Raw genomic sequence first — 20,626 nt, forward strand, 5'->3', positions numbered from 1 at the left:
TCAGCGGTTCTCTATTCAAGTGTCACATTTCTTTCTCTCAAGTAAGTGAGAGAGAGCATGAGGATACTAGACTGTGTCCTGAAGCCATGTTGTTCATGCTGTAAGCTTATTCCTGTGGAATATTTATAACATAATGTCCTAATGCAGTGTTCAGAGACTAGAGGTAATAGGAAGATAAAGAACTTACAGAAAAGGAAGAGATGAAAGAGAAACAGATGGTGTATGTATGAACCCAAGATGCTAGGGATGCTCAGTCCTTTTATTTTGTCCCAGCCCTGGGGTACCCAGACTAAAGCATGTGACAGAAACAACCATCTCTGTGCATGATGCATACTCCAGAAGTGTTTGGGCGATAAAGGGAGAAGCCAGATCAAACCAGCTGAGCTTAATATCTTTGAGCTTAATATCAGCTCAATTGAATATTGCATGGTTCTAGAGCTGATCAGTGGCCTCCCCTTAATTGAGAAAGGAGGGCCGCGCGCCATTGTTTTCTGACTTGCTTTCTTTCAAGCCTTGGAAGAAACAGTTTGCAAACAACCCAAACTTTTTGACTTTTTGTGTAACAGGCAACAAAGCTTTTTTTTTTTTTTTAATCCTCAACAGCTGCTCTTGATCAGAAAGATATCTGGGATCTTTGATGTTCATTTCCAATCTACCCACTGTTATAGGCAACTTCCGGTCATAAAATCCACAAGCCTTAAAACTCAGTTAACTTTTGGTTTGTTGCAAAGTGAAAATATCAAAAAAAAAACAAAACAACCCTAATCTTAAATTGGTTGGGATAACATGTCCAATGAAAGGTGAATAGCAAGGTCTTGGTAAACAAGAGAGGATGAAAGCGTATAGCAAGTTGTACTCTTTTATGCAGAGAGGGTGTTTTTCTCTTAAGCTGTTGATCTGGCTGTTCTGAAGCAGTTTTCTCTGCAGAACCTTTTGCTCCAGAGCAGAAACAATCACATTACAGGACTGAACTTTTATCTTCTTGAGATACTGTATTGTTGTTTGGATGTTTTCTGCCAGGACTGTCTTAATTAGTCTTTTGGCTCTTCTGCCTGGGGAGCAAATAGGTAAGAGAAGGCAGTGTGTTTTGAAGGATCCTTGAAAGATCCTCCCCCCCCGCTTTTTTTTTTTTTTTTTTTTCCCCTGGGCTGTTGTGAGGATTTCCTGCCTCAAGAGCTGTCTCCTAGGTGATGTGGAAATTCAGAGCACCAGCTTGTATTTTCTCCATTCCTTGATGTCTTTAGGAGCTGGAAGGAAAGTGCAGGCACTCCTAATGCAATGTGTATCTTGCTGTTCCTGCATCCTTTGTTTGAGCCCTTCCCAAATTTGGGCCACCGACTGGACCTCTTCACCTTTTATCTTGAGCTGCGCCTGTCTAAATCCAAACACTCGTATGCCACAAGAAGCCAGGAGAGTATAGATGTATTTTCTTTAAACACTTTGGGTTTTTTTACTAGCAAATGTCTCTCTGCAGAAGAGAAGCTTCCTGGGCATGCAATGTGGTTTTCTTTTAACAGTTCTTTTTTGAAGCAGTATCTTGGGTTTGGGCAGAATCTGTTCCTTCATCCTCTGCGAATCATGCATCTGAGCTCTGCTGTGCCCCTCCTAGCTCTCCCTTGCAGCCTCCTCAGTGACAGATGCAACATGTTTCTTCTTCATCTCCAAAGGTGACCTCTCATTTTCCTTTTTCACTCTCTCGGTGCTATGACTATCTTTTATCTACCCCTTAATCCTGTTACTGTGGTATCTAATTCCCTGTCTAGCTCTGTAAACTCTTTCCAGGTGCTGATTGACAGCTGTTCCATTTTTCATTTTCCAGCAGTATTTTCATGTCTGTTTTTCTCTGCTGCAGTCAGGGTGATTATATGTCCATTCATGGACTCTAAAAGATACTGGATGTATCTTTCCTTCTAAATAGACATTTTCTACCTGAGGCACTGGGTCCCTCGAGCTGTAACATAAGCCTAGAGCAGCCTGTGCTGCAGCAGCTGACAAGAAAAAGCACACTAAGCATGGAAAGGTGACTGAAAACATTACTTGCTTAGCCATGATCTGTCCAAGGTGAGGTTTGCTGCTCTTGTCATCTCTTGTTTTTAAGATTACCTTATCTGTTTGCAGCTGTTAAAAATGAGAACAGCTTGACTTGTCATAGGCTTCCCAGCTGAATCATCTGTGGCTTCTGAATAGATGGAAGGACCTGGCAGTCTCTGCAAGAGATGTAAACAGAAAGTTTGACCAGTGTGGGGAGTTCTGGTTTTTCAGGGTGAATTTTAGGACTGGTACCACCCTCCAACACAAGGCAGCTCTACAGCAAGGGTCTCGAGACACCTTGCAGTGGCCTCTGGGTTCAGGCAAGGCTGCAAAAAGCTGAGGGCCTTTGTGAGACCATTTCAGTGGAAAGCCTGGATGTAAATTCCAGGCTTTTGCACCTGCTGGCCCTGAAAAAGTGTTCTGGGAGCTCCACACACAGGTGGGGACAATAGCCAGGGCTGGAGAAAGGAGGGGGCAGAACTGTAGCTTGGAGGAGGGTTGAGATTCTCTGCTGAGCAGAAGAGGAATGAATCCACAGTGCTTTCCTACTAAGAGCCAGCACATGCCTCTTGCTCTGCAGGGGCATCTGTCATTCTTGCCATGGCTTTACCTTGGGAGCCAGGTGGGTGCTCCATAAGCAGTGATCAGCACTCTCAGTTCCTTCTTCTGCTGCCTAGGATTAGGACGCCTCTTCTTGCCCTGATAACCCACCTCCTTTTCCCTAGCCTCTTCTGCATAGATACCAGCACTGAAACCTGCTGCAATGTCTCCTGTTGCAGGGACCTGGAGTCAGCCCTCTACCTTTCTGGGTAGAATCAAGCGTAACAGATCTGGGTAGTATTTGAGCCAGTGCTCTGGGAGGTGAGCTGTGTGAGCTAGTACGTGGGGGACTGTGGGGAGAGGGCAGGAAGGAAGACGGGCCTTCGGGAGCAGGCAAGAGGGCAGCCTGCTGAATTGGGCTGCTGTGTGGGAGCTCTGAGCTGTTGTTGCACTGGGTATGTGCACTGCACAGCAGGGTCCCCTCCTCCACTCCCTGCCTCTGTCTGCAGGATCCAGGGCAAGAGTAGTGGGAGACAGCAGAAAGCTCCTAGCAGAGAGACTAAGCAAGGGGAAGAGAGGCCCGGTTGTGCCTGTACCGCAGTCCTTTGTCAAGCCTCGGGCCCAGCGTGCTCAGCAGAGCTGAGCACCTGGCTCTGCCAAAGCTATCTCTGCAAACAGTCCAGCAAACACACTCCCTCCCTCCTCCCAGTGCGAGGGTGCAGAAGTCCATTCATCTTCAGGGACACTGGGGCAGGATGACAGGCTAAAATGTATGGTGCGACGACAAGAGCTGTGCATGCGGCAGGGGAAATGCCCTGTGGGATATACAGGCGGCGTGTGGTCATGGGCAGCAGTGCTGGGTTGGGCTGCGTCCCTGCAGCTGCGCTGCTGAGGGCAGCTGCTCCTTGTGGAGCATGAGCATTGGGTGTGCTGTGCCTCAGCATCACCCTGGCGTAACAGCGGTGGAGCAGAGAGATGAGACAGCCTGGGCCACCCGGACCGTGCTGTTCAGAGCGCTGACATCCCCTGCTGCCTCAGGTCATCTGTCAGAACTGGAGAAGTTGGTGGGAGAGCATTCTGTATCCTCGCCTGAAGAGTCAGATCTGACCTGGTAGCAATAATGTCTGCTTCAACATGGATATGAGACCAGCTTCTGACTATCTGGCACACTCTGAACAGGACCTAGCTGGAAATGCCTCCACCAAGCCACAGTTAGGAGGGAGCCGAGCTTCTCAAAAGAAAGGGGGCTTTGCCTACAAGGGCCTGGGGCAGAGAGACCTGGCCAGGGTTGTAGACCTGGGGCTGCGTATCACTTTCCATCGCAGCTAAGCCCGCTCCAGGATCGGTGCTTGTGGCTGGTGGGGGAGGGCTGTGTTAGAAAATCTTCTGCTTTAAATACCTTAGTTTCTTCCAGACCCTGGTGCTGAGATATTGAGAAAAAGGGGCTAAACACTGATTTCTGATATGGATGTGGAAGGGCACTCTGCTTTGTCTTTTGTTAGCAGTACAAGAGCAAGCTCTTACTTCAGAAGATGGTCTAATGCGTAATTTCCTGACAGCTGATGAGAATTTGTACTTCCGAGATAAGTACCAGGTCCTACAAATAACACCCCCCACCACTGCTGACCACATAGGGCCTATCTGTGGGTGCTTAGAGCTTCCCCCCTTTGCTCCCAGGGCCTCAGTGTTTCTGGAACTTAGGCCCTAAAAATACGCCTTTTCTTGCCCGAGGAAGACAGGCCTTGCGTCTCCTCCTCAGCCCTCAGGGTACACAGCTGCCTTGCCTCCCCATCCATGGCCGCAAGCGCTTTTGTGGTTCTCCTTGCTAAGGGGGCTCTCTCCTGGGTTCCCCCGTCCCTACGTTGCCCCTCTGTCCCCCTCTTCCCCCACCCCCGGACCCCCCCCGGTGCCCCCCCGCCCCCCCCCCCCGGGGGCGCCCCTCCGTTCCCCGCCCGTCCCTCCCTAGGGGCGCCCCGCCTTGGCCCCGCGCCGCCGCCGGCGGGCCCGCAGGGGGCGCTGCGGAGCGGCTCTTTGTGGCGCCGCGGCGGCGGCGCTGGCGGCGGCTCCGTTCGCAGCCGCGCTGCCTCCCCCGTCCGCCCGCCCGCCCGCCCGCAGCCGCGCTGGGCGCGGGGCATGGCCAGACTCACCGAGGGCGAGGCGAGGAGGCAGCCGCCGCCGCCGCCGCTCCCGCCAGCGCCGCAGCCGCCGCGCCCGCCGCGCCGAGCCTCCCCCATGAGCAGCAGCGGCGGCGCGGAGCCCCCCGCGCAGCCCGACAGCATGAAGGACCTGGATGCCATTAAGCTCTTCGTAGGGCAGATCCCGCGCAACCTGGAGGAGAAGGACCTCAAGCCGCTCTTCGAGCAGTTCGGCAAGATCTACGAGCTCACCGTGCTCAAGGACCGCTACACCGGCATGCACAAGGGTGAGCCCGGCCCCGCGCTGCGCGGCACGGCCCGCTCCGCTCCCCGGGGCGCGCACAAAGGGCGGCGGGTCTCGCCGTCCCCTGCCTGCCCTCGGGTCTGTCCACGCGTGACCCACCGGGACGTGCTGCCTCTGCCCCTCCCCGGCGCCCCCTGATCTGCTGCTCGGCGACGGGTCTGCTGCGTCCCCGGCGCCCACGGGCGGGGGTCGTCGCCGCCGCGCCGGAGCCCCGCGGAGCCGGGCCGTGCCCGCGCAGCGCTCCTGCCCCGGTGCCGGTAGCCCGGGGCCTGGCGCCGGTGCGTGGGGTGCTGTGACAAAGGCGCCGATGGGCAGAGCGGAGCAGCCTGAGGCTGCTGCAGGTCGGGCCAGCTGGGTCTGGAACGGGAGCCCTCGGTGAGCGGCCAGCCATCCTCTCGGTGGTCTCAGACGTCCTCCCAGGCAGGAATACGGTGCTACAGTTTCAAAATCCGCGTAACAAAAGAATATCGGCCGCAAATCTGCTGTTGCCAGCGGCGTTCAGGGTAGATGAGGGGCCTTCTTGATGAAAGATTGGTATAGATGAGGGGTCTGTCTTCACTGAAATACCGTTAGTGGATGCTAAAAAGTTTGAGGAGGCTTGTGTAGCTGCACTTATTGTTGTATTGAAAAGCTGTCGCATTCAGGATGTCGGCTTCCTTCTGTGAGCAGTTCTAGCCCATCCCCAGCAGGTGTTTGGGATATTGTGATCCCCACAGCTCCAGCCATGAATGGGAATTCATGGAACCTGTTTGCTGTGAGATCCGAGAGAGTGATGGCAGCACCACTCCCTGGCACATGTAGAGCAGGGAACCTACAGTAAGTACCTTGAAAGCTGTCAGTGCTCAGCCTGGGCCTCTGCGCCCTAAAGCGATTCTTGACGGGGTCATGTGTTGGAGTGTGCTGGAGGGAGTGTGAGTCGAATTCAGTCACGATGCCTCTGGTTTCAGATTTAGGAGGAAAGGTAAGAAAAATTTTGGGTGCTGTGGCAGCTCAAACCATTCAAGACTGAACAGAGAGGGAAGGGGACAACAAAAAAATAAGTTTATTTTCAAACAAAAGGCTAAATCTGACCCCAGCACAAAAGGGAGACGCTTCCTCATGGAAGCCTGTGGGAGCTGGCTGGCTTGAATTTACCTGAAGAAGTATGTCTGGCTGGGACCTCAGAACCGAAATGCAAGGGACTGAGTCCAAATCTGCTGCCATCTGACAGCGAGTTGCCGGGTTTCAAACGCAGTGAGGAGAATGGGCCTGAGGCAAGAGGCAATTGCACATTTCATTTCAGTTGCCTTATTAAGTATAGACTCTGTGGTCTGAGGTCAGGTTCCACACAAGAGACAGATTCTAGGGATCTGCCACTTGGATATGGAAATTAAAGGGGGTAGCACTGGTATTAGCCAGATCTGTGTGACATTAACTTGCTGCTAAATGCAGGATTCATGCAGCAAAATAAATACATCCCTTTGGTTCTGACATTTTTGAGCGGATACAGGTGTTGGTCAGGGGTTGTTGGTGCTCTGTTCTGTCCAGGAAAGGCCGTTGAGATGTGTAGGTTCTTCTGGTGGCTGTTGTACAGTCATTTCCACACACCTTCAGTTTCCTCTGTCGCTGTTTTGTACAAAGTGAAAGGTTGGGATTCCTTTCTTTGATGGCATGGGTTTACGTGTAGACCCTCAACCTGCTTTGGAAACAGGCAATATACCTCTCCAAAGAAAGGCATTCCTCCACGAGGATGTGGGGGGGTTTAGCACGCAGCAAGGAAATTAGACCCCCAATCCAGCCAACCCTGACTCCAGCCTCCCCCTCCCATCTCATCAGGTCTTGTTGCGTTGGGTTATGCTCCATGCAAGAAGGCCAGGCTGGCGAGGAGCTGCCGCTCCTGTTAGTGTCAGCAGGCCTGGAGGGTGCCAGACCTGACCCATAAGCCACGGCGGCCCGAAGCACTGCCACAGGAGCTGGCCAGGGTTTCACAGCCCCGATCGGGGGAAGGCTTTGGCAAATATGGATAACTGTGCACTCATTCCTGCACCATACAGAAGCCATGATCTTTCTGGGGTAGTTGTAACAGCAGATTCAGTTTTCTCTCCCCGTGTTCCCTCATCTGCAGTGAGATCCACTTGACAGTTCACATGCAGCGTCCATCTGCTTTTTCCCTTTCTTTCCTTAAATGGGTGAAGCAGTTGTATGAGAAGCCAGCGCCGCTAGTAAAGCCCAGCAGCTCCTCTTGCAATCCCTTGCAGCTTGGCATGGAACTGCGCGGCTGCCTCTGCCCCCAGGGAGGACGGAAGGGTGGAAAAGGCCTGCCAGGGGCAGGAGGATATGAACTGGGCTGCAGAGTCCAAGAGCGCAAGAGCTAGACTGTCCTGTGCAGGCGCTGAGAACTGATGAATTCACCGGAGGCAGATGAGGATCTTACAGGCCTGCTAGAAACATGAGCACCATTATGAAATGGTTTTGGTAGTGCCTGACTATTCACGTCTCAGCAACTTGACTACTGGTAGTTGATGCTGTTCCAGCCTCCTAATATTATTCATGAGGCAGTTTTTGTATTTATGCTAAATCACAGATACATTTGCATGTTAATGGCAGTATTTGTCTTAAAGCTAATATTTTCATGGGAAGAGCAGGGATGCACTTGAACAGGCTTTTGGAAAAGGTCAGAGAAGACTGAGCGGGAAGAATCAAGTGGAAATTTTTGGCCTTGTGTTCCAGGATTGGGCAAGAAGGTGGTTCCTCCACGAGTGTCAACTGTGCTCTCCTGGATGGGTTTCCTAGCAGCGCCCGTGGTAGGGAAAGTGGAGATTCTGGAGTGTGAGATACTAAACTGAACTGCAGGGGAATGGCAGGGACAGGAGCAGCCCTCTCACACGGCATGTGGAGAAGCTTACAGTGTGTGGACAGATGGGTGGCTTTTCCAAAGGGCAAGGAGGCAATAACAACCTCAGCCTAACTTGCCTCACTGGCAGTTGAGTTTTGACTTGGCTTCTGCAGGCTTGTAGATAAGCTCCCCGCTGACTCCATGCTTCCCCTGCTGAAGTATTTGATGTGATTTCTAATGCTAAGCTGAATTTAGAGACCCCCCCCTCTTCTGCAAACTGACAGCCTTTTCTTGCTCAAGGCTTTAGACTGCTGATGTCTGGAGTAACGTTTAGGATCTGAAGGGACTGTAAATCTCAGAGTCAATGTGTGGTTTGTAGGGAGGATCAGGCAGGATCAGGTACAGAATAGCTTCCCCCCCCCCCCCCCCCCGCAGTCTCTTGCAAGTGGAACTAGGCTGGGTTCTGCTTACAGGGAGCTGGAGACAGTGGGAGTAGGGTGGTGTCACCCAACACTAAGGGGACATACAGGTTCTTTTAGGGCTCCCTGGCAGAATGATGGCAGTACGTCACAGTTACACTTAAAGCTTTATTTTCCTAACATTTTATGATTAGTACAGCACAGAATTTATGATTAGAATGGCACAGGATTTCTACAAGCTGAATCACTATAGTACAGTCTATAAGTAGTGTAATACAGAATTTGTAATACTACTTATGCTTTCTTATCACTGGGACCCCCTGCAGGTTGGGTCAGATTTTAGTACATGGTTTGCTGTATCAATATATCAATCATAATCTAGACTTGAAAAATCGTATAAAAGAAGACGAGTCAGTCCTCAGAGAAAGAAGATGGGTGGAGGCATCCCTGGCCACCAGGCGTCACAGCTCTCATTGTCCAGCAGCAGCTTCTGTCCAAGTTCCCCCATTTAGGACTTGTAATGGCTTGATTTTATAGACAGTGCTCTGGGTGCTGTTACACTTCCCTGTTCCGTGACTGGATCATCGACACTCCCTGGGTGGCTGGATGCCTGGGACCTTCAAGGCCGGCACTTTTTAACACTCTGAGTGCTTTTTAACACCATGTGTCAGCAGGCATAACTGACTTGGTGCCAGAAGTGCCCAAAGGGCCATAAGCCTGTTGACCTGAGTTGGCTGTTAACTAAAGCAAGAAATGTGGAAGTGAGAAAACCTAGTGAGAGTGACAGGCCCCTTTGCACCTCTGCGGGCATCTCCTCACTGTAGAGTGGAACCCGGGGTGACTCTGTCAGGCTCAAAGTTCTAGGAGCCTGAAGAACCCCTGAAAGACATGGTAAGCAGGGTCCTGTAACAGCATGGAAACACTTCCTAGCTGGGAAGACATGGCTTTCCTTGAGCCTCTGGTACTTCTGTAAGCTTCAGGCACCTGGGTAAAGCAGGAGACAAGGGGAGGCTGTGGCAAATGTGTGGTGCATTACTTGCTGCATCCTAAGGAGTAGCTGAAGAGTTAGTTTGCAAGAATTAATGTCTCTTCAGGAAGGAAGGTTCTTTTTCCTAAATATTTGTTTACACAATTAAGCTTAGAGTATAGTGTTTCTGCAAAACCTTCTTCTGTATTTCTGACCAGTATTTTGCAAATATAAATGACTCCTGCATCTACCTCTAAAACATCTGGCTGTGGAGGACAGTAATCATGTTTTCCAAAGGACGTGGCCAACCTCTTTAGCTCCCTCTTTTCCACAGCCAGTACAGCCTCCCAGATTCCTGCTGTTCGGGAAGCAGGAATGAGGTGAAATGAATGAGCTGAATGTCCTGAAAGCTTAGTGACATGGAGAGCTCAGGGACGGAGCAGTACACAGGGCTGTCCTGTGCCCATAAGCTTGCTTGTCTCAGTCCAGCCCAGATACAGCCTGTTGTTAGAGCCTGCCTAAGTGGTGTTTCATGCTTGAGTGAAGGGAAGGAGTACAAGCTGGCTCCTGTTGAGCAAATATCCACATGCTTGAAGAGCAGAGCAGCAGCAAGGATTGCGCTGGGAGTGAGGCAGGAGGTTTGAGTGGGGCATCTTCAGGCTGTATGGCTGCAGGATGCTTCTGCCTCCAGACGCTGCTACCCCTTGGTACAGATACCCGAGCACCTAAAAGATGAGCAGTATTTTTGGCTGCCTTTGCTCTAGGGAAGAGAAAGACTGGAGGGCTGTAGGGAGGGGGATTCATGGCACTTTTTTGGATTGGCGCTGGTGAATGTAGGTGTTGCTGAACTTTACAAATCCCTGATTTGGCATCATGACAGTACCTTGCAAAATAACTCTCTATCCCTGTGTGAGGAGTGTCTCTGCACCTTTGTCCAACCCTCATTTTATTCTTGTCCTCCCATGGACTGAGGTTTTTGAGCCTGTGTCATAGTTTAAGCCCAGCTGGCAACTAAGCACACCACACAGCTGCTTGCTCACTTCCCCCTCCCCGCTCTGTGGGATGGGGGAGACAATCAGAAGAGTAAAAGTGAGAAAATGCATGGGTTGAGATAAAGACAGTTTAATAAGTGAAGCAAAAGCTGCGCACACAAGCAAAGCAAAACAAGGAATTCATTCACTACTTCCCATCAGCAGGCAGGTGTTCAGCCATCTCCAGGAAAGCAGGGCTCCATCAGGTGTAATGGTTACTTGGGAAGACAGAATGCCATCACTCTGAGCGTCCCCTGCTTCCTCCTTCATCCCACAGCTTTTTATGCTGAGCATGATGTCATATGGTATGGAAGATCCCTTTGGTCAGTTGGGGTCAGCTGTCCTGGCTGTGTCCCCTCCCAACCCCTTGTGCAGCCCCAGCCCACTCGCTGGTGGGGTGGGGTGAGAAGCAGAAAAGGCCTTGACTTTGTCTAAGCCCTGCTCAGCAGTAACTAAAACATCCCTGTGTTATCAACAGTTTCCAGCACAAATCCAAAACACAGCTCCATACTAGCCACTATGAAGAAAACTAACTCTATCCCATCCAAAACCAGCACGGACTGCCAGTGTGCATTACCTCAGTGTTGATGTTCCTGAGCACTGGAATTGGGACTCAGAGACTGAGTGCATTAAGCAGGTAGCTTCATGTAGACTTATTCCTCTCCTATCCTCTAAACCTTAGTTTTCTTAGGTTTAATGGATAATTCTCCTGAGGCAAGGATGGTGTCTTCATGGCACGTGGATGTGGTACCAGTACATCGAAGCTTTCAGTGCAATAAATTGCTTATTCCCAACTCCTGTCTTCAGAGTTTTCTGTACTAAACTTGACTGCAATTATCTTAGAATGGGTCTTGGGTGACTTGCAAAGTAGCAAACTGGAGCAGCAGGTAGAATCAGGCAAGCATCTGCACTTGGGACTTTGGTGACCAGGCCTCCAAATCTGTTAGAAATAGGGTTTGGCCTCTGGTTGTACAGGTGCTTTTGGGGCTTTTCCTGATGCTTGACATCACAGCAGTCTGTGAGAGGAAAGCAAAAGCAAAGGGGTGCTCCCCCCCCAGTAGATCTAGCTGCCTTTGCAATGAGAAGGTTACCTGCATGCTTCCTGGCCTTACTGCGTGTGTTAAATTATCTGGTGATCCCATGTCTGGCCTTGGTGCAGCGTTCTCCGTTCAAAACCTGGGCAATAAGGAGGTTTAATTACCTGTTAGAGATATCTAATACTTTTGTGCTGTTTGTGGAGGGTTTTTTTCCCCTAGCAAGAGCTGTGAGGACAGATGTGATTTGCTTAGCTGTAGAAATTTATTGGAGCTGGGATGGAAGAACAGTGTAATCTTGTTGCCATGGGTTGGGATTGCCCTGAGCAGCTGGCTTCCTCACAGCCTAAAAGTGTTGTGTACCATGGAGTCACTCTGGGGCGGAGACGAGACATCCAGGCACCCCTTGTCCTGCATCCATCATTGGATCCGTGGAGAGCTGAAGCAGCTTTGGAGTACCCCAAGCCAGGCACAAGAGTGTGGGGTCAAAAGAACAGGCCTCTCTGTTTGGGAGGTATGTTTGCCTTAACAATGCATCTGCACCCTCAGCACAACAATACAGGCATGGACATTTAGCAACAAGCTGAAGGGACATGTCCTGCCTTTGCTTAGGATGTGAAATGCCACCACGAATAGGAGGGGGATGAGTGAGGGGGTCAGATGCACTGTAGTGCTTGAGTCTATTCTTCAGTGCTCTGCCCATCCTCATCTGAAACAATTGAAGCGATGAAGCTCCACAGTCTAAATAAATCTCTCTCTGCTAGGAAATCACAGAATGGCAGGGGCTGGAAGGGCCCTCTGGAGCTTACCGCGTCCCACCCCCTGCTGGAGCAGGCACACCCAGAGCAGGGGCACAGGGCCGCGTCCAGGCGGGGGGTGAATGTCTCCAGGGAAGGGACCCCACAGCCTCTCTGGGCAGCCTGTGCCCCTGCTCTGGCACCCGCACAGGGAAGGGTTTTTTTTCCATGTTTAGCTGGAACTTCCAATGTTCCAACTTGTGCCCGTTGCCCCTTGGCCTGGCGTTGGGCACCACTGAAAAGAGTCTGGCCCCTTCCCCTTGACACCCACCCTTTAGATATTTATAAGTATTGACAAGGCTTCCCCTCAGCCTTCTCTTCTCCAGGCTGAACAGACCCAGGTCTCTCAGCCTTTCCTCCCAAGGGAGATGCTCCAGCCCCTGATCCCCTTGGCAGCTCTGCGCTGGGCTTGCTCCAGCAGTTCCCTGTCCTTCTTGACCTGGGGGGCCCAGAACTGGACACAGCACCCTAGATGTGGCCTCACTGGGGCAGAGCAGAGGGGGAGGAGAACCTCCCTCGCCCTGCTGGCCATGCACCTTTTTATGTACCCCAGGACACCGCTGGCCTTGGCCCCAAGGGCCCGGTGCTGGCTCATGATCAACTTGCCGTCCACCAGCACTCCCAGGTTCTTTCTCAGCAGAGCTACTTTCCAGCAGGTCAACCCCCAGCCTGTGCTGGTGCGGGGGGTTGTTCCTCCCCAGAGGCAGGACCTTACGCTTGCTTTTGTTGAATTAATTCCATGAGGTTCCCCCGGGCCCAGCTCTCCAGCCTGTCCAGGTCTCGCTGGATGGCAGCACAGCCCTCCGGTGTATCAGCCGCTCCTCCCGGCTCGGTATCGCCAGCGAACTTGCTGAGGGGACGCTCTGTCCCTTCATCCAGGTCACTGATGAATATGTTGAACAGGACTGGACCCAGCACGGACCCCTGGGGAACACCATGAGTTACAGGCTTCCAACCAGACTCTGCCCCATTGATCATGATCCTCTGAGCTCTGCTGTTCAGCCAGTTCTCAATCCACCTCACTGTCCTCTCATCTAACACACCCTTCCTTAGCTTGTCCGTGAGGGTTTCATGGGAGAGACAGTGTTGAATGCCTTGCTGAAGTCACAGTAAACAACATCCACTGCTCTCCCTTCATCTACCCAGCCAGTCATGCCGTCATACAAGGCTATCAGGTTGGTCAAGCATGATCCTCCCTTGGTGAATCCATATTTCTTGATAACCAGCCAAATTTTTTCTTTGCTTAGTGTCATTTGATTATTCATAGCATCAGAGCTCCCAAAGGTGATCTTTCATCTTCCTGGATGGGCTACAATTCCTCCCCTCTTCCCTTGGCTCCAGTGTTAGGCTAAGATGTTTAGTCAAATTTTGACTAAAAATGTCAGGATCTGGCCTTTTCCATGTGCTTTTCATCTTGCTTCATAAGTTGACCCTGTTCTCTGAACTTCCCATGTCACGCATATATATATTTGCCTGTGTTTGGGTGTATGTATGGCACAGAGAGCCAGTCCTCTCTTTCTGTAGCTTTCCATGATTCTGTGACTCTGCATCGTGGAGCTTTCAGATAAGCCTAAAATCCCAGATGCTTTTCCTCTTTCCTTGCTTGTGGTGTTCGTTTGTTTTTGTTTGGTTGGTTTTTTTGTCTGGTCTTGCATCTCGTCTGATCCATGTCTTTTGGGCTGTTCCCCTCACAGGCAATGGTAGCTTGCGATTTGCTCTCCTGTTGTTTCTGACCTTGTTCAACACCTGTTTCAAACCTTGTTGATTCATTCCAATCCTTTCCTGTGACTTCAGCAGACCTTGGATGGGGCCTGCAAGTCCTTTAATGTTGTCTTTTTGTCTTTTTCCCTAGTCTTTTCAACACATCCAAATTATGCCACATTTGCACCTTTAATTAGCAAGCCTCCCCCTCTGCCCCCCTGTAAAAAGGTCAGGTCTCACACCAAGGCTGTCCTCGGCACTTCCTCTGTACCTGAGCAGAAACCTTGGGCCAGAGGTCTGCTGGAACAGGGCAGCATCTGCACTTCTTGTATTTCGGTCACCTGCTGTTATCAAAGAGGAAATGCGTCGATGTGCATCTGCAATTGCATGTCCAACTTGACACTTGCTGTATCCACTGCAGGTTGCGCGTTCCTCACATACTGTGCCAGAGACTCTGCCATCAAAGCCCAGACAGCACTGCATGAACAGAAGACTCTGCCAGGGGTAAGTCCCAATGAATTGCGCCTGGAGTTCATGCCATGGGCAGGCGCATGGGGGATTATCAGGGGAGGGAGTGAGGGCGAGAAGTGGCTTAGATTAACTTTCCTGCTTAGGAGACAGAAGTGTGGTTTGGGGGTTAGAACAGGGATGTGGGCGTCAAAGCACAGCGCTGCTCCTCACAGAGCTGCTGCTCTTTTCTCCACTTTGCCAAGGCTGCCCCATGTAACTCCAGCCGAGCCTGTTTCTGTGCTGCTGTTTGATCTCTGTGGTGTGACGTGACATCTTCAGCCGTCTGTCCCTGTCACTAGAGAGCTGTGGGCTTTGGGGTGAAGTGCGTGGGCCCAGCCTGCTGGAAAGCTGACAGGAGATAAGACAAAGTACCAGACCCTTTCCCTCCAGGTGTGCAGAACTTCCTGGTGCATCCGCTCCTAGTCTCCGTTGCCCTGCAGGGTGCCTGGACAATTCGTTGGCTGGCTCTGTGCAGGACCCAAAATGACTTCTAGTGCAATGGTTGAGTTAGATCAGCTTCTCAGAAGAAAAAAATACACTTGCCACATCCTGTTGTTTGGAAGACAAATAGGTGAGACCAAGACTGCTGAACTAGCTGTGGTCTGTTCCTGAGTCCTGCTTGCTCCACAGCGGGTTTTGGGAGCAAAGCGCAGTAGGGATCGCAGGAGACCGGGCGCTGTGGAACAGGTCCCCTCTCACAGGGAAGTCCTCTGCCTCTCTAGGGCCTGCTGGTGAGCAGAAAGGAGTTCTGAATTGTTGCCATTCCCGTTTTGGTATGATTTGAGAGCTTTGACTGGGCAGTTCCTTTGCTGTGCTGAGGGGGTTGATCACGCACGTTGGAAGGATTCATTTGGAGGTGAGTAGGCGGAGGAGTTGGGTACTTATAGACAGAAGCTCACAGGAGGCCCTGAGTGCTCAAGGCAACAGAATAATTAATGTAAACCAGGGGTCTCTGGAGAGGGGTTAGGATTTCTTAACCATAACATTTCCTCTTTAACCCATACAGGTCCAGCTAGCTTTGCTCACCTCTCCCAGTTCCCCATAAGACCTCCACATGCTCACATCCTTTTCCATATTTGTTCACCTGTACTTCCCTTTTGCATGGGCCTATGTTGGCGTTTGAGGGCTGGGAAGTGCATGTAACATAATTACCGTTTAATAGGATCTTTACCGTTTCAGGTTATCTCAGGGCAGCAAGAGGAAAGAGTGCAGATAACCTTGTGCTCAAATACTGTTTGAGTTAATTTTGTATGAGGGGAAAAGATCAGCCTTTCAGGCTAAAGCAGTGTAATCTGTTTGTGTTGGTCCAGGGCAGAATTGACAGAGGCTGTAAGAACGTGTCAAAGAATGGAGGAGCAGTAGTGATGAGTCATGGTACAGTGCTGTAACACAATGGAGAAGACAGACATGTCTCTAGCTAGTACCTGTAGAGGGGACTCTGGAAGGTTATTCATGTGACGGTCGGTGGATTCAAGGCAATATCAGTTTTGCTGCAGTTCTACATCGGGAATCTGTTGCATATTTTGCTGTGTCCTCTACTGTTTGTGCTCTCAGTGCTGCACTGGGTAGTATTTAAAGCAGCAGTTTATCTGTGATGGGGAGATCTAAAGGCTTTTTATGTTAAGGGAGGTGTAAGAAAGTGCTTAGGAACAGTAAGAAGCCTGTGCTAGCTGAGTACTTTCAAACATGTTTGTCTGGAGACAGTTAATGAGCAACATGGTGTAATTAAGCTTCAGGATTAAGATGAAGATGAGCTGTGCTGCATTTGGAGCAGTCTATTTTCAGGCTGGCAGTACACCACTTCATCACATTTAGTTTCTTTTTTGGAAAGTCCCTCAATGACCAAGAAGGTAGGATTCTCTCTTTGGTCAGTTTAGTGATCATTTAGAGATGGTTACTACCAGAATGGAACAGACCTCCATCCTGATTTTGCACAGAGTTGGTCTTGGCACGGACGTCGGCTGGGTGACCTGAGGTAGCTTTCAGCCCTGTTTTCTTTGCCTGGTTTGCTTGTGTCCGTATAGTATTACCCACCCCTCCGACCCAACTGATCACAGAGAATACTCTGGAAATGAGTCACAGGCAGAAGTGCTAGGTAACTAATTGTTTCCCTGTTTTGGGAGCAAGGCTGAGAAATTTTGTCTCAACATTCATATCTAGATCATTTTCTGATGAACTCTGTGGCAAAGCCTCTCATCAGAAATATAGTGAGGACCCTAGCATAGGACAGAGAACAGAATGTACTGGACCACACTGCTGTGATTTCAGTAAATGGGGCCGTGGTCTGGTAAACAAATGATTTCTTGTTCTTTTTACTATCTCTTTATTGCACATAGCAATAGCAGGAAGAAAGTTTAAGAGTGTATGACGTCAGTGTAGGGTGGGACAAACTGTCATCTGAATGCATGACCAAGCATCAGCGTGTTTAGAGACAAGAAGGGACCAAACAGGCATAGAAAGGATCTTGTTGGTAATCCTACACTTGACATTGTATTGCAAACCCAGGAGTATCCAAGTACCTTCCTTTGTTGGTCTCTATGCAGAGACCAGTGGTTCATCTCCACAGTTCATGAACCTGAATAGAGACAAAGGCTTTCTTAGTCTAGACTGGGGCTTTGTTAAGGACAGATTTATGGAAATGCTTTGATATGGTTTCTCATAGGTCCTTAGGCTGTGATCAGGCAGCTGGAGCAGGACTTCTGGGTTCTCTTCCAAGTCTGTCACTGGGTAGGCCCGTGCCCACAGAGGTATTGCTTAGGTCCTCCAGGTCTGATGCTAGCAATGTCAGCCCATCTAATACTGCTGCCACATTGTTCCTGCAGAGCCATACCTGCAGTGTGGCTTTCCTGAGGATTTCTGTTTATTTATATGGTAGGTTTTCCCACATAAGTCAATAGGAATCACCATGGTCTGTATTTGTTTTTATGGCATTTCTGGCAAGTTCTCCTTTTGGGAGATCAAAATTGCTGTTTATTTTTAAATTGAGGGCTGTTGGATGTGTGGTAGCTAAATAGAATTTAAACTCAAAAAAGTTTATTTTTTGGCAGTAAGGCTTAGCATCTTTTTCCAAAGGTAGACAGATTTTTGGCTTTCGCCCGTTTTTGTAAGGGCTAGTGTGCTCAGGGTATAAAGCAAGGAGACTGCCAGCTGTGTGTTGTATTATCTAAAACACCTGTGCTGCCTTCAGAGATGGTGAATTGCTATCAGTGCGGTCTGGAAGTAAAAAAAAAATCTTCCTTTGGGGAAGGAAAGATGGACCTTCCTAGAACAGAGAGGTGAAGTGCATCCTTGGTGAATTAGCAGAAGTGTCTGATCACCCAGGCTTGCTAAGGAGCTTAAAATGATGCCAAGTATCTATGCCCTTGCTGTCGGCTGACGTAAGCAGGAAGAATGCTCTGCCTTGTGGCCGTGTGGGCAGGGAGCCTGTTTCCACACACTGTGGTGTGGGCTCTCAGATGCAGACAGCAACATGGGAAACTCACCACAGCCAAAGGGCTGGCACGCAGCAGGACAGGTTTGCCCATGAACCTGGTCTGTACATGTGGCAAGTGGGAAGCACATCACACCTTGCTCACAGCGACTCATGCTGTGCAGCATATAGACAGCGCCAGCATCGTGGCCAGTTGTCTGCCCATCACCACCTCCTAGCCAGCCTGACGCAGTACCTTCTGCATTCTGCATGTGCAAAGATCCTAGTTCAGGTTCCCCAGTTTTGCACCCTGAAGACAGGCTGGGGAACTGCACAATTAAGTCTGACTCAGTCCCCGTCAAGCAGTTTGATGGGCTCCAAAGACTCAGCAGAGATGGAGACAGATCTGCCTGAGGAGCAAAATAGAAGACAGCTCCTTTTGTGGCCTGAGTCCACACACAACCCATGGAGGCTGAACAGAGGCAAAATCTTTGGATCTGAAAAGCAGAGAGGGGATCAAGCCCTTACACTTCCTCCTAAATCTAGCGTCCTCCTCAGCTGCCAGCCAGCCTAGCAGTACAGCGTTTCACCTTCTCCCCACTCCCTGGCACGCTCCTCCCTGGCTTGGTGAAACGATATTATATCTCAATAACCCATGCCTTTGATTTGTGATTGTGCCTTCACTTTGCTGAGTCTAAAAGGAATTGGAGAGGTTATTAATGACATGCAGTGATCACAGAACAAGTTAAAGCCTCTCGCTAAGTGAAATTTGAGGGAAAAGCAGCCAGCTTTTCAATATTTCGCAGAAATGCTTTGTGTCTTTCTTCATTTGCAGCCAGGCAGTTGCAAATTACATAAAATTGCTCCTGAAGAAGAAGTGAAAGAAGAATAGAGGGAGGAAGCAGAGTGGGGGAGGTTTAAAAAAAGTAATTCTTTTGGCAAGGTACAGTTACAGTTTTATTTCTATGCAGAACAAAGAAGGGCTTGCTGAAAGGTAGGCAAGTAAGTGGCAGAAATTGGTATTGATCCAAGCTAGGAATATGGGCAGTTTAAGAGCAGCGATGGGGGTACTGAAATATGGCTACATCAGGGGTAGAACTCATGGATGCAGTGATGGCTTGGGAACACAGGGACCCAGGAACAGAAAATTACAGAGAGCAACAGCATTAGAGCAGAGAGAGGATCTGGGAAGGCACCAGGGGTGAGATGCTGCAGCACTAACTCAGATGGTTGGGCACAAGGATTAATGCAGAGACCCAGCAGAGCCTGAGCAGAGGGCATCCCTGTGGGCAGGCTGTCTCCTGTGCCGCCAAGAGCAAGGGCTCACCGTGGGCCATCTGTCAGGATCCACAGTCCATGATGATATAAGGGAACACAGGTGACTGGAGGGGTTTTGGTAGAGAGGTTAAAGCATGTCATTCTCCTCTCCCTTCCCCTCTCTTTTGTGTAAGTTCTGGTGTGAAGCCAGCCTGGACCAGTATTTCTAAAAGTTTCTTCATGTGAATGCTATGGGATATTGCAGCTGGCGAAGCTGGGAGACGTGCTGAGGAGTGGAGTAGGGGGCCTGAATGTTTGGTTGGGGCTGAAGCTGGACTCTGGTTGTTAATCTCTGAGGTGGCCTCTGCAGGTTGAACCTTTGGGCAGGGCAGGGTGGAGAAGTTTTTCCCACGTCTGCTCTGCAGGTTTGATAGACAATATCAGCAAATTCATGAGAGCCATGCAACGTTATCAGTAGAAGGTAGCAATACAGAGAGCATGTCAAGGCTGTCTAATTGAAATGACAGCAACAGGACACGAAGGTACTGGGCTAAAGCAGGTCCTTTACAAGGAGCAACAGAAGTGCCTGCAGAGAGAGTTGCAATTGCTTACGCTGGTTGGGGTTTGGCTTAAGGGGCTGAGAATTAGCATAAGGAAAGGCAACAGCCCTGCGAAGAGGCAGGGGGAGAGCAAGCTGCCAAGGCAAACATTGGCTCCTGCTGCTTACAGAATTGGAAGGATAATAAAATTAAAGACCAGCACCCATTCCCACATGCTGACCAAATGCACATGTGCAGGCTCTGTCCTGTGCACAAGGGGCCTCCCTTTCTCTCTAGAAATTGAGTGCCCAGTTGTGCAAAGGGCAACATCTTGTAGCACAGAGCTTAGACTTTCGTAGCACAGAGCTGGCACGTTCCCTGGTGATCTCACCTGTGCTCGTGAACACACACACACGCACCTGCGCACCAACCAACACAGACCTCCATCTTTGCAAAGGCACCCACACTCCTGAGCATGACTCTGCATTCCCATCTCCCCAGGGTCATTTGGTATGTGTGCATGCACACGAGTGTTTGTGAGTATGGATATAGAATGACGGCGTAATTTATGTTGGAAGAGACATCTGGGGTCTCTGATCAAACCCCACACAAAGCAGGGCTAACTACATGGGATCACTGAGGACCTTCTCCAACTGAATTTTGAATATCTCCAAGGAGATCCTGCACTAGTTCTGGGCCTCTCTCCCGGTCTGTGAGCACCCCCTAGTTTATCTAATATCAGCCGTAACTGTTGTTCAGCACAGAGAAGAGACGGCTCAGGGGTTACGTACAGTGACACTGGGATTTGGGTCCATTTTCAGTGGATTTTCCCATGGGCGAGGTTCTGCACTGCTGGGACAGTTAACCGTTGCCACAAGAACTGGTGGTCTCTCCCCATGTGCAGCATCTGGGGCAGAGGGTTCCTGCTGCCCTCTGCTCGGCCCTGGCCGCAGCCGCCAAAGCGTGTTACATTAGCAGAGACCTCTTTCCCCAGCCGCTGTAATAAACCTGCCGTGGGGGAGAAGAGGTGGGGGCATGGCTGCACTGAGGAACTGCCAGTACCCGAGCCATCAAGCCCAGACCGACCGCAGCTGTTAACCTTCCAGCACACCCACGAGAGGCCTTCGCAAGACCTCT

The 20,626-nt window shown here is 50.3% G+C and overlaps 1 protein-coding gene across 4 annotated transcripts in view; it reads left to right on the forward strand.

The window, feature by feature from the left end:
• The first annotated feature begins 4,620 nt into the window (after positions 1-4,620).
• The window catches only part of CELF5 (CUGBP Elav-like family member 5), a 43,731-nt gene continuing 27,725 nt past the window's right edge, over positions 4,621-20,626 (forward strand). For all 4 annotated transcript variants that reach the window (XR_012657825.1, XM_075077754.1, XM_075077756.1 and 1 more), the window contains exons 1-2: positions 4,621-4,993; positions 14,196-14,278. Coding sequence is in view for 3 of the 4 variants with exons in the window: in XM_075077754.1 (XP_074933855.1) it covers positions 4,705-4,993; positions 14,196-14,278 (372 nt within the window). In the remaining variant the exon portion in view is untranslated. The remainder of the gene's footprint in view (positions 4,994-14,195; positions 14,279-20,626) is intronic.

The sequence above is a fragment of the Phalacrocorax aristotelis genome, chromosome W, assembly GCF_949628215.1.
Source record: "Phalacrocorax aristotelis chromosome W, bGulAri2.1, whole genome shotgun sequence".
Taxonomy (NCBI): domain Eukaryota; kingdom Metazoa; phylum Chordata; class Aves; order Suliformes; family Phalacrocoracidae; genus Phalacrocorax; species Phalacrocorax aristotelis.